Source organism: Panthera onca, chromosome A2 (assembly GCF_046562875.1).
Source record: "Panthera onca isolate mPanOnc1 chromosome A2, mPanOnc1 haplotype 2, whole genome shotgun sequence".
NCBI classification, from domain to species: Eukaryota; Metazoa; Chordata; class Mammalia; order Carnivora; family Felidae; genus Panthera; species Panthera onca.
Window position 1 is genome coordinate 46,440,291 of NC_138340.1, and position 14,639 is coordinate 46,454,929.

The 14,639-nt window shown below is 40.2% G+C and overlaps 1 protein-coding gene across 2 annotated transcripts in view; it reads right to left on the minus strand.

The window, feature by feature from the left end:
* Window positions 1-12,852, minus strand: part of SUMF1 (sulfatase modifying factor 1) — a 98,308-nt gene extending 85,456 nt beyond the window's left edge. For both annotated transcript variants that reach the window (XM_060631612.3, XM_060631611.3), the window contains exon 1: window positions 12,562-12,852. In XM_060631612.3, the coding sequence (XP_060487595.2) occupies window positions 12,562-12,831 (270 nt within the window). In that variant the 5' untranslated portion in view covers window positions 12,832-12,852. The remainder of the gene's footprint in view (window positions 1-12,561) is intronic.
* Between the last annotated feature and the right edge of the window lie 1,787 nt (window positions 12,853-14,639).

Sequence of the window (14,639 nt, forward strand, 5' to 3'; positions counted from 1 at the left end):
GAGAGAGGGAGACACAGAATCGGAAGCAGGCTCCAGGCTCTGAGCCATCAGCCCAGAGCCCAATGCGGGGCTCGAACTCACGGACCACGAGATCATGACCTGAGCCGAAGTTGGACGCCCAACCGACTGAGCCACCCAGGCGCCCCGGTAGCACTATTTATAATAGTCAAGATACAGAAACAACTTAAGTGTCCATCAGTGGATGAATGGATAAAGGAACTGTGGAATGTATGTAAGTATATAAATACATGCATATATATAAAAATATACCGCCTTGTGTATATCATATACATGGTATGTATAATATATATACATATATTTCTCAATCGTTCAGTCATAAAAAAGAATAAAATCTTGTCATTTGCAACATGGATGGACCTTGAGGGCATTACGCTAAGTAAAGTAAGTCAGACAGAGAAAGACAAATAACATATGACCTCTCTTCTATGTGGAATCTAAAGAAACAAACAAATAAAAAACAAGCTTACAGATACAGAGAACAGATTGGTGGTTGCCACAGGAAGGGGGTGGGGGGCAGGAAAGGAGGTAAAAGAAAATTGGTCAGTTACACCTCAATAAAAATAAATTTTTAAAAAAGATTGGTCAGGAGGGACTGGATGGCTCAGTTGGTTGAACACCCAACTCTTGATTTCAGCTCAGGTCATAATCTCATGGTTCATGGGTTCGAGCCCTGCATCAGGCTCCACGCTGATGGTGCAGAGCCTGCTTGGGATTCTGTCTCCCTCTCTCTCTGCCCCTCTCCTGTTCCCCTCTCTCAAAATAAATAAATAAACATTTTTAATTTTTTTTTAATTAAAAAGATTGGTCAGTTCCAGAAAGGCATAGCTTTTTACTTCTCTAAAAAAATACTATGTACTTTTTGTCAGTTCTATAAGGAATCAGGTGGAAACCCAACTTGTAACTGATACAAGATTTCAAATTTATTCTGGGGCTTCTTTAGTGCCCCATACACATCATTGCTTAGAAAATTCAGGGCATTGTAGCAACGTGTATGGAACTGGAGAGTGTGATGCTAAGTGAAATAAGCCATACAGAGAAAGACAGATACCATATGGTTTCACTCTTATGTGGATCCTGAGAAACTTAACAGAAACCCATGGGGGAGGGGAAGGAAAAAAAAAAAAAAAAGAGGTTAGAGTGGAAGAGAGCCAAAGCATAAGAGACTCTTAAAAACTGAGAACAAACTGAGGGTTGATGGGGGGTGGGAGGGAGGAGAGGGTGGGTGATGGGTATTGAGGAGGGCACCTTTTGGGATGAGCACTGGGTGTTGTATGGAACCCAGTTTGACAATAAACTTCATATATTGAAAAAAAATAAAAGAAAAACTTAAAAAAAAAAGAAAATTCAGGGCAAATGGCTGTTTTTGTTATTGTTTTTGTTTTAGGAGAATGGACACCTTTACTGCACCACCTAAAACCTAAAATCTTTTTTAGTTGTAACAAATATTTTAAAAAGCATTACATATATTGCTTAATAAATTGTAAGGCAAACATCTTTATAACCCACCCTCCATGAAAGAAAGTATTTTGCCAATTACTGCAGAAGCCATTAGTATGCCCATGGTGAACATAAATCCTCTGTCTCATCAGAGAGGAAAACCACTGCTCAGACTTTTCACTTTTATTTAAGATACAATTGATACAGGACATTATATTAGCTCCAGGTGTACAACATGATTCAATAATCCTATATAGTATGAAATGATCACATAATAAGTCTAGTTAACATCCATCACAACAGTTAAATAATTTGGTTTTTTATGGTAAAAACTTTTAAGATCTCTTACCAACTTTCAAATATATAATACTGCATTAACTATAGTCACCATACTGGACTATCCTTTTATATGCACTGTTACCTTATTTTATTTGCAGTTTAATTATTTAACTATGCATCCTATACATTATAGCTTTACATTGTTTTTTTTTTTTTTAATATGGTATTTAGGTATCTAAATCTGTAAGTTCTCCCTTACCTTTTTCCTCTTGCAATTTATTTGCTGAAGAAACTGGGTCATTTGTCCAATAGAGATTCCCAGAGTCAAGATTTTGTTGACTATACACCCTTTCTTAATAACAACCCTTGAGAAAGTCGGGATAGAAGGAACATACTTAAAGATCATAAAAGCCATTTATGAAAAGCCCACAGCTAACATCATCCTCAATGGGGAAAAACTGAGAGCTTTTTCCCTGAGATCAGGAACACGACAGGGATGCCCACTCTCACCGCTGTTGTTTAATATAGTGTTGGAAGTTCTAGCATCAGCAATCAGACAACAAAAGGAAATCAAAGGCATCAAAATTGGCAAAGATGAAGTCAAGCTTTCGCTTTTTGCAGATGACATGATATTATACATGGAAAATCCGATAGACTCCACCAAAAGTCTGCTAGAACTGATACATGAATTCAGCAAAGTTGCAGGATACAAAATCAATGTACAGAAATCAGTTGCATTCTTATACACTAACAATGAAGCAACAGAAAGACAAATAAAGAAACTGATCCCATTCACAACTGCACCAAGCATAAAATACCTAGGAATAAATCTAACCAAAGATGTAAAAGATCTGTATGCTGAAAACTATAGAAAGACTATGAAGGAAATTGAAGAAGATATAAAGAAATGGAAAGACATTCCCTGCTCATGGATTGGAAGAATAAATATTGTCAAAATGTCAATACTACCCAAAGCTATCTACACATTCAATGCAATCCCAATCAAAATTGCACCAGCATTCTTCTCGAAACTAGAACAAGCAATCCTAAAATTCATATGGAACAACAAAAGGCCCCGAATAGCCAAAGTAATTTTGAAGAAGGCCAAAGCAGGAGGCATCACAATCCCAGACTTTAGCCTCTACTACAAAGCTGTCATCATCAAGACAGCATGGTATTGGCACAAAACCAGACACATAGACCAATGGAATAGAATAGAAACCCCAGAACTAGACCCACAAACGTATGGCCAACTCATCTTTGACAAAGCAGGAAAGAACATCCAATGGAAAAAAGACAGTCTCTTTAACAAATGGTGCTGGCAGAACTGGACAGCAACATGCAGAAGGTTGAAACTAGACCACTTTCTCACACCATTCACAAAAATAAACTCAAAATGGATAAAGGACCTGAATGTGAGACAGGAAACCATCAAAACCCTAGAGGAGAAAGCAGGAAAAGACCTCTCTGACCTCAGCCGTAGCAATCTCTTACTCGACACATCCCCAAAGGCAAGGGAATTAAAAGCAAAAGTGAATTACTGGGACCTTATGAAGATAAAAAGCTTCTGCACAGCAAAGGAAACAACCAACCAAACTAAAAGACAACCAACGGAATGGGAGAAGATATTTGCAAATGACATATCAGACAAAGGGTTAGTATCCAAAATCTATAAAGAGCTCACCAAACTCCACACCCAAAAAACAAATAATCCAGTGAAGAAATGGGCAGAAAACATGAATAGACACTTCTCTAAAGAAGACATCCGGATGGCCAACAGGCACATGAAAAGATGTTCAACGTCGCTCCTTATCAGGGAAATACAAATCAAAACCACACTCAGATATCACCTCACTCCACTCAGAGTGGCCAAAATGAACAAATCAGGAGACTATAGATGCTGGAGAGGATGTGGAGAAACGGGAGCCCTCTTGCACTGTTGGTGGGAATGCAAATTGGTGCAGCCGCTCTGGAAAGCAGTGTGGAGGTTCCTCAGAAAATTAAAAATAGACCTACCCTATGACCCAGCAATAGCACTGCTAGGAATTTATCCAAGGGATACAGGAGTACTGATGCATCGGGGCACTTGCACCCCAATGTTTATAGCAGCACTCTCAACAATAGCCAAATTATGGAAAGAGCCTAAATGTCCATCAACTGATGAATGGATAAAGAAATTGTGGTTTATATACACAATGGAATACTACGTGGCAATGAGAAAGAATGAAATATGGCCTTTTGTAGCAACGTGGATGGAACTGGAGAGTGTGATGCTAAGTGAAATAAGCCATACAGAGAAAGACAGATACCATATGGTTTCACTCTTATGTGGATCCTGAGAAACTTAACAGAAACCCATGGGGGAGGGGAAGGAAAAAAAAAAAAAAAGAGGTTAGAGTGGGAGAGAGCCAAAGCATAAGAGACTGTTAAAAACTGAGAACAAACTAAGGGTTGATGGGGGGTGGGAGGGAGAGGAGGATGGGGGATGGGTATTGAGGAGGGCACCTTTTGGGATGAGCACTGGGTGTTGTATGGAAACCAATTTGACAATAAATTTCATATATTGGAAAAAAAATAAAAAAATAAAAATTCTCAAAAAAAAAAAAAAGATTTTGTTGACTATAAACTTATAGTGTAGTTTACCATTATCCCCTATCCTCTGCACCTCCTGAAAATTGATAGCTGAATCTGGAGGCTTTATCAGATTCAGGTTTGATTTGGGGGTAGTTAAAACTTCCCTAGAGGTGGTGATGTCTTCTTCATTAAGAAGCACATAGTGTAGGGGTGCATGGGTGGTTCAGTCAGTTAAGCAACTTTTGGTTTTGGCTCAGGTGATGATCTCAAGGTTCATGTCAATTTAATCATATACCACTTTCCTACTTAATTTGTTTAGGTGTGCCCCTCACCTTTTCAGGGTAAAATAAAGTATCTAAGCCTTGAAGCCTAATCTCTCACCATCTCCCTCACCCTGTATTCTACCTACACTGTCTGTAAACAGTCAATATTCAAGATCACTTCCTCTAGGCCTATTGCCTACAATTCCCTTCTCTGTCTGAGTCGTATGTCCCTCATTTGGGTTCTTCAAATAAATACCTCTATGTATCCTAAAAAGTGGCATACACAGTAACTTAATGATGGGTTTTCACCTCCCCTAGATCCTAGGCTCTTTAGGAATCACAAAGTTTTCACTTCTATATCCCCAGGGCCTAGCATGGCACATAGTTCAGGGTAGACACTTAAAAAAAAAAAAATCTTTAAGGACTGAATGAGTGAAATCATAAATATGATGAGGAATTTGCTATTTGAATTATTCCTAATAGTAAAAATTCTTTTTCTTTCATAACACAGTCCCAGACTTGGATAGCATGGTTGCATGATATGAAACCTGTGTAAAAGACACTGCTTCACAAACATTCTATATTTTCTTAGTAGAGGTTTGGGCCTCATCTTTACCTTTGAACCTCAGATCCAAATGCATTGTCTTCTGGAATCTCAGGCCAAAGGAAATTCTCAAAAGCAACCACAAGGTAATTTTATGGGAAGAAGAAACCACAGCCCAAAGCCAGATCACCAGCTCGGTCTTCCCTTTTAAGGAAGAAGCCAGTCCACACCCTCGGGTAGTACACAAAGCAACACAGCTCTCCACCAGAAAATGCTCCAACCTACACAGGGAGGAGTTTTCCAGTGTGAAGAAAATAGAACATTTGGAGACAGACCAAATGAACAGGGTCAATATTATTTTGGGGTTCCTAGGAAGTATTCTTGCAGTATTTCAGTGACTGGGTATAATGTAAAGCTGTTGTAGTATAGAGGAGTAATAGGCACAGGCTGAATTGTGTGACATAAAAGCTTTGCCTCCCCTCCCCCCAAAAGAAAGACTGTGCTCAAGACTGAACTGGGTTCATGCATTATTCTCATAATCCTCCAAATGTCTGAGACACAAGATTCCTCAGGCCTTGGAAGAGACGGCAGAATGTTAAGCAGTTCTGCAGAGAAGCAGAAAAATAGAAGACTTCAGACAAAAGCTTCAAGTGTAGTTTTAAAATGATTATTAAAATGGTCTAAAAAGAGGTTTAATAAAGGACAAAAGGTAAAAATGAAAAAGCTCTCCAGCAGCAGACAGGTAGGTCCTATCCTGAGAACAGGTGTTCAGACCCACAGGAAGCTGTGCGCCTTGTTCCTAATGAAGTTTTACAATCACCTCATTTTCTCATCCTCTTCTCCCTCAAGGTGAGTACCAACAATGCTAATACAATCACAACTTCCACTGTGGACTCCTGGCCTAGTTTTTCTTTTTCTTCTTCTTTCATTAACCATCAGAGATAGCCAACCCTGAATAAGCCAAGTTTCCGTTCTGGAGGCGTCCTGGAAGTAATAGATAACAGTAGCCTGCATTGCTCTGAGTAGATCAGAATTTCCAATTTCCATGAATGAGATAAAGTTTCCTGTCCTACAAATGTGAAATGTGGTGCTGGTAAAATCCAGAGCACCAGGTGTTTCAATCTGTAGGACCGTAAGCCAGATGAAAGAACCATTCTAATAAAGTCTTCCTTTTGAAGTTCCAGATTCAAACAATCCATTCCTCCTTGAAAGTATGTTAAAGCCCTTTTGCCACACCACAGTTTGTGTCAATGCCACTCAAGCCAAAAGCACAGAAGTCAAGGTGATTCTTTTACCAGTAGAACCATATTTGGGCTACATACTCCAGCCAGGTGCAGTGGGCATCTATTACTTTTGCCCACCTGGCATTCATTGCTTCCTGTTCTTGTCAGAGCAACTGACATCCCTTTGAAAACCATGTATTCAACTCTCTAAGTATAGAGAGTCATGAGCTCTACCCCACCTACTGTGGCTCAGGTTGGCCAACTGTGACTTTGAGAAAAGGGGTACTCTCTCTTCCATCAGTAAAAAGAGATAGACAGAAAGAGAGAGACTGCCTGAAAATGGAGCAAACACATAAGAAAGAAGAGCCAGGAGACAGTCAAAAAGGAAGATCTGAAGATACTGCCTCAGGCCCTGGAACCAGTTGTGTCTGGGGCCTTATCTGCTCTTGAACTTTCCAACTATGAGAGCCCATAATGGCCCTCCTCCCACTTTTTTTCCAGCTGAGGTCAGCTTTGCCTTTTCTTTCCCTTGCTGTGAGATTTTTTATCTTACATACAAAAATGAAATAAGCTTATATGAACACTTTTGGGTAGGCCTCCCTTTTCCTTCTTTCCTCTCCTCAAATCTAATAAGCTAAAGGCTCAGAAGAAAGTGAGGTGATAAAGAGAAGCATGATCTCTGGATCTGCCTTAGCTGTCTATACAAGGCTTATCTATCTATACCATTCTCTTAGTCTACCGCCTACACAGACAGACAATAATTATAGACGGAATAACATTAAAGTTCCTTCAAGCCCTGGGATTTATGAGTTTATTAAGCCTCAGTGGCCTCATCTGTAAAGTGGGCAATAATATCTCTTACTGGATTCTTGGGAGGATGAGACACAGCAAAAGATCATTTTACAAAGTTTTCTTCAAAGTATGGGACACCCTTTATTCCCACAGCAGTTTTTTCAGTATTGTATCCACCAAAAAAAGGTAACAGATCATTCAAGCAATTATTAGAGAACGTCTAAAATGTGTAAAGCACTCTGGCAATAGAGATACAGAGATTTAAAAAGGTCTAAAAATACTTCCCATGTAGAATATCAGACAACTACACAGAAAATACCAAAGAAAATATACAAGTTGCCTTTAATACTACTTTCTGGAGGAAAGGTTTCATGGAAGAGATGGCATTCAATCATGCTTCGACACATGGGAAAGCATTACCCAATCAGAAACATTCTCAGGAAATCAGGACTGGAGTTACCCATACATACAGAGCCATGACATACAATTTAATCATCCCATGATTCCAAATGCCTTTCAAGCAACAGTTTTAAAAGATACATGGAGATCAAAACATCTTGCTACCTTGTACAAAATAACCCCAGTAGAAATCATTAGGACAATTTTCTCATTGAGAATTATATATATTTTTAACCAGAAGGGACTTGAGAAAAATTTTAAAATATCTAAGTTGTTTCCCATACAATTTTTACTGCAGGAACTTTCCAATGAAACTATAAATTCCTTGAGGGTAAAGCCAGTGCTATTTATTATTTTGTGTCCCTCATCTTGCCAAGTGCTCATTAAATGAATTGAAATACAAAAAAAGACTCACAGTTGAAAAGCGTTACGTTAAAAAGTGTGAAAATGTCATCCCCAGAAACCTTACATTACTAACATTTCCCAGAACATACCATGCACTTGCACAACGCTTTGCGCTCACGCTCCTCCCCTTCTTGGAATGTCCTTCAATCTGTCCTTCCATCCCAGCTCCTGAAAATGTCTCCTTCAAGCCCTAGCTCTAATGTGACCTTTTCTTTAAGACATTTCCTAATTTGTCCAGGAAGAATGAATCGTTGCTTCCTCTCCAAGGGCTTTGTAACATATTTCTCCTGTAGTGTTATCACTATGGTAAAATGATGCTTACATGTAATTGTGTGTGGAGGGGGAAGGGAGAGAGATAGAGAGTGAGAGAGAGAGGAAGGTAGGGGGAGAAAACGATGGGGGAACAGAGAGTGCACATGTGCAGACGCTAGCAAGCACACACCCACCAGAGAGTAAATGGTAAATGCCTTAAGGGGAGGGCATAGGTCTTTTTCTTTTCTTTATGCCCAGGACATAAGGTAGTGTTATAAAATATGTGTACCAAATAAACATCTGCTGAATTAAACTAAATAAACACAAAAGAAAAAAATTAGATTTAATACAACCCCAATCCAAATCTCAGAAAGTTATTTTATGATATCAACAAAGTGATTCTAAGTTTATATGAACAGACAAAAGACCCAGAATAGCCAACACAACACTGAAGGAAAAAAACAAAGCTAGAGGGTGGATGCTACCCAACTTGAAGAGTTACTGTAAAGTTACAGTAATCAAGATGGTGTATACTGGTGAAAGAACAAATAGATCAATAAAACAGCAAAGAGAGCCCAGGAGAAAACCTCCATAAGGAAAGTCAACTGGTCTTTGAGGAAGGAGCTAAGGCAAAACAGTGGAGCAAAGATAGTCTCTTCAATAAACAGTGCTAGAACAACTGGATATTCACATAAAAATAATAATCCAGACACAGACATTATACCCTTCACAAAAATTAACTCAAAATAGACCACAGACCTAAATCTAAAATGCAAAACTGTAAAACTCTTAGAAGATAACATAGGAGAAAACCTAGATGACAATGGGTATGGTGATGACTTTTTTACTTTTTTTAATGTTTATTTATTTTTGAGAGACAGACAGACACACAGACAGACTTGAACAGGGGAGGGGCAGAGAGAGAGGGAGGCATAGAAATTGAAGCAGGCTCCAGGCTCTGAGCTGTCAGCACACAGCCCGACACGGGGCTTGAACTCATGAACCATGAGATCATGACCTGAGCTGAAGTCAGATGCTTAATTAACTGACTGAGCCACCCAGGGGCCCGGGTGATGACTTTTTAGACACAACATCAAAGGCATCATCCACAAAAGAAGGTGCCAAGCCAGGCTTCAATAAAATTAAAAATTTCTGCTCTTCAAAAAATAATTCAAGAGAATGAGAAGACAAGCCACAGACTAAGAAAAATTCGCAGATGACACATCTGATAAAGGACTGTTATCCAAAACAAAGAACTCTTCAAACTCAACAATAAGAAAACAAAACAATCTGATTTAAAAACGGGCCAAGGGGCACCTGGGTGCCTCAGTCAGTTACGTGTCTGACTCTTGATTTCAGCTCAGGTCATGATTTCATGGTTTGTGGGTTCGAGCCCTCATCAGGCTCCACACTAACAGTGTGAAGCCTGCTTGGGATTCTCTGTCTCCCCCTTTCTCTGCCCCTCCCCTGCTCACTCTCACTCTTGCTCTCTTTCTCTCTCAAAATAAATAAATAAACATCAAAAAAGAAAAGGAAAAAAATTAAAAGGAAAATAAAAACGGGCCAAAGACTTAACAGACACCTCAACACAGAAGACACACAGATGGCAAAGATATCATATGTTAAGCAAAAAAATGCAAACTAAAACAACAGTGAGATACCCTACATACCTCAGAATGCCCAAAATCTGGAACAATGACAACACCAAATGCTGGTGACAGTGTGGAGCAAGAGGAACGCTCATATATTGCTAGTGGGAATGCAAAATGATACAACCACTTTGGAAGACAATTTTGCAGTTTCTTAAAAACCTAAGCATATTCTTGCCATATGTTCCAGCAATTGTGCTTCTTGGTATTTATGAAAATTTATGTCCATACAAAAACCTGCACACAGATGTTTATAGCAGCTTTATTCCTAATTGCCAAAACTTAAATGCAAGCAAGATGCCCTTTGGTAAGTGAATGGATAGATAAACTGTAGTTTATGGATATTATTCAGTGCTACAAAGAAACTAGCTATTAAACTATGAAAAGACATCGAAGAATCGTAAATGCATATTACCAAAGAAAGAAGCCAATCTGAAAGGCTACATAGTATATAATTCCAATTGTGGCATTCCAGAAAAGGCAAAACTATGGGCACAATAAAAAGATCAGACGTTGCCAGTGGGGAGGAGGGGAAGGAATGAATAGAAGGAGCACAAAGATTTTTAGGGGAATGAAAATACTATATATACCACACTATATGATATTATAATGATGAATATACACCATACATTTGTCCAAACCCATACAACGCACAACACCAAGTGTGAACCCTAAGGAAAACTATGGACTTTGGATGACTATGATACATAAATGTAGGCTCATCATTCATAACAAATGTACCATTCTGGTGGAGGATGTTGATAACTGGGGAGGCTATACATTGTGTAGGGGGTGGGGATATATGGGAAATTTCTGTACCTTCTTCTCAGCTTTGTTTTAAATGTAAAAATCCTCTAAAAGAAACAGTAAGTTTTAAAAAAAAGAAAATTAAGGGAAACAATGTCAATCACTACAACCAAGTATCTCTCTCATAATATTGGACTTCTTGAATTCAGAATAATGGCTAAGTGTCAGAATTAGACCAAAGTCATCTCCACATGAACTGAAACACTTGAAACTAAGGAAAACAGAGAGATAAAGAACTGCCTCTTATGAAGTCTTTTGTCTTGATAACAAGGCTACTTTGGGTTCATTCATTAAGTAGAGTCCTTGAATGCTTGTGAGCTGTGTTCTCAGCAACAGCTAGTTCACTAATAGCATAAGATGCCTCCAAACATTAGAGAAAGTGAATGCAAGGGAAGACTAGCATAAAATAAAAACATGTATGAAGAAACAAACAAACAAGCAAACAGGAACTTGCCAAAAATGACCCAAACAATACCTAGGCCAGACCCAAAACCACTCCGAAAAAATGGAAAAAAATGTTTATCTTATGAACATAATTAAACAGACATTGGCACCCACATCTCATTCTGAAATTAAAAAAGAAGTTAGAGCACTTAAAATGAGGAATGTTCTGTACTGGCCAAAAGGTTCTAGGGAAAAATTTAATATAGATCTATCTGTAAATGTCACCCTGTTAGTAACAAAGCAGATAAAAAGATACAAGGCATTCTCTTTTGAAGGAGGGAGGAACTGATTATCATTTACCACAAAGGTAGAAAGAAATTAAAATCATCTATGGTCAATACACACTACAACAATAACCAGGGCTCCTACCACACAAAAGATAAACACTAATAAATCAGGGCATCCTCTAACAACCAGAAAATATATAAGGCCAAAAATTACACAGGATAGAGAAACAACCAGAAGCCCAGCTACCAACCACCTAACCCTCTATACCTGAGCCACAAAGTTAGAGTCCTCACCCCCAACATCCTCACTCCCTAGCTGGGGAAAGGCACCCCCAGACAGTATCTTTGGTAACTGTAATGTGAAAGTAAAGAACTACTATGGTGGCAGCATACGGAAATACTGAAGAGGAAGAAAAAGGAAGAAGTCAGGCATGGCCTGATGGAGGACACTACCTCTCACCTAAGTCCTGAGTACTGTTCAGAATTAAACCACAGGAAAGAAAAGGGGGATAGAAAAAATAAGGAAAGGATGTACTAGATATACAAGAAGGAGTTTAGGAGTCAAACATCTGGGTTCTAGTCCCCATAATTACACACCGATACCAATATGCAAAGTACCTGGAAAGAATGAAGTAACTGTTGTTACTAATGTTATTATTCATATATACTAACACTTAACACATCCAGGCACTAAGAGAGGCACAGATAAATAACACTAATAAAGGAACTACAATCGGTTTGGTCCTACCTATGTGCTGAAGTAATAAGGATAATAAGATAAACAGGACAAGTCCTTGCCCTCAAGAAAGTCTACTGAAAAAACAAAAGAACCAGTGTCTACTGGAAGAATCTATCGATAAACACACAACAATGTTAAAGACATTTAAAGACCACTGTCCAGATTCCTTCACAGTTAATAAAACCTGTCGCCCATAAACGCCTGAAAAACTCAAGAGGAAGATAGGGTGGAGTAAGGAGGAAATGAGTAAGAAGTGAGAAAGGGGAGTGTCAACTGTCCTCAAACCAAACTCCCTAACAAGCAGGATTCAGCCGGGCCCCAAGATCCCACCGTCTTGAGGGGGAAAAGGGGGGAGGTGCTTTTCATCGAATCGAATCAGCACGTGAGCGACTTGGGGTGTGGTTATAATCTTTACCTGCCTTCCTGCAAACCCCTTGCCTTGCTCATCCCGACCCTGTCCAAGAACCCCGAGGTCCCCACCCGCCTGCAGGGAATCGAGAGAGCACCTTGGTGGGCGCGAGCGGCCGCTCTCCCGGGACCTGCCCGGGGGCGTTCGCTTCCCGCGAGTATCGGTGCGCGGCCGCCGAGCTGCCATGGTCCCCGCGCCGCTGGGGAGTGCCACAGCCGCATGAGCCCGCTAGGGAAGCCGCGCCCGCGCCAGTCCTGGCCTCTTCGCCCCCAGCCGCCTCGCCCGGCAGCAAGAACAGTGGCAGCAAGAGGACGAGACCGAGCCGGGCGCAGGATCCACCAGCCAGCCCTAGTGAGGGCGCAGCCATGTTGTCCCGCAAGCCATGTGACCAGGTGGGTCACGTGACTGCGCCCTCCTTAAAGGAGCCAACCCTGAGTTGATTTTTGAGGTAGCCTTGCTCTCTCTCCAACTTTCTCTGGGTACCATTCCTATGGAGCTCCTCTGGTAGGCTCCGCTGACCCTGCAACGCAAAACCCTACGAAACTCAAGGCCTTACAGCGACTCTGAGCCTCATCATTATTTCTTGGTTGAAAAATGATAATCAAATTTGTTGAGCATTTGCTAAATGCCAGGCAGTATGCTAAGTAAGTACTTAACTTTTTGAAATCTCATTAAACCTCACAGGGACCCTGTAATATTTTTTAAATTTTTTAACGTTTATTTTTGAGAGAGAGAAAGAGAGAGAGAGACCACAAGCGGGAGAGGGGCAGAGAGAGAGAGAGAGAGAGAGGGAGGGAGACAGAATCTGAAGCAGGTTCTAGGCTCTGAGCTGCCAGCACAGAGCCCGACGCAGGGCTCGAACTCACAAGCCGTGAGTTCATGACCAGAGCCAAAGTCAGAGGCTCAACCAACTGAGCCCCAGGTGCCCCGAGGATCCTGTAATACTGGGTTCACAGAGCAATTAAATGACTTGCCCAAGGTCACATAGAAAATTAAGTGTCAAAAAACAAGTTTTAAGCCCAATCTAACTTAAAACCTGAGTTTAGTCATTATGCTGTACTGTAGGCAATTAAAGAAGCTTCCCTTAATAAGAAATAAGGGGAAGATGAGCGTATTGAAACACTTCACTGAGGGTATAATTAGAGAAATCCTAGGTACACTGGGATAGGTACAACAGTGGCTCTTGAAGAGTCTCAGACCAGCCAGCGTCAGCATCATCTGGGGACACGTTAGAAATGTAGTATTCAGTCAGAATCTGTGGAGACAGGATGCAGCAACCTGTGGTTTGTTGTTGTTTTTAATATTTATTTATTTTTGAGAGAGAGAGCCTGCAAGCATTTGGGGGGAGGGGAGGAGACTCCCAAGCAGGCTCTTCACTGTCAGCACAGAGCCCAATGTGGGGCTTGTGAGATCATGACCTGAGGTGAAATCGAGAGTCAGATGCTTAAATGAATGAGCCACCCAGGCCCCCCCAGCAACCCGTGTTTTAACATGTTTTCTAGATGATTCTGATGCATACTGATGCACACTAATACACACTAAAGTTCAAGAGCTACTGTTTTACAGGACCCAGTTTCCTCAGGAAAAAAAAAATCAAAAGAAAAAGAGGTAGAAAGAATAAAATGATACCTCAACCAACTGTAATATATGCATCTTATTTTTAAAAAATTTTTTAACGTTTATTTATTTTTTGAGAGACAGAGACAGAGCATGAGCTGGGAAGGGGACAGAGAGGTGGGGGGAGTCACAGATTCTGAAGCAGGCTCCAGGCTCCGAGCTGTCAGCACAGAGCCTGACACGGGGCTCGAACCCATGAACCATGAGAGCATGATCTGAGCCGAAGTTGGCCGCCCAACCAACTGAGCCACCCAGGCGCCCCTGCATCTTATTTAAATATTGATTCAAACATTCTTTTGAGATCTAAACATTTTTGAGATAATCAGGGAAATATGACCCTGAATCAAACTACCATATTCAATAAAATTAAGGAATATCAATTTTGCTTGTAGATTTTTAAGATTGGGAATAGTATTTGTGGTTATGTTTTTTAAAAGAATCCCTTCCTTTGAAATTTATGTGGTGGAATCTATATATAGATAAGGAGATATGCTGTCAAGGATTTGCTTCCCAAAAAATGGGTGATGGGAGGAAGGTGGTGACTAGAATTGAAACAGA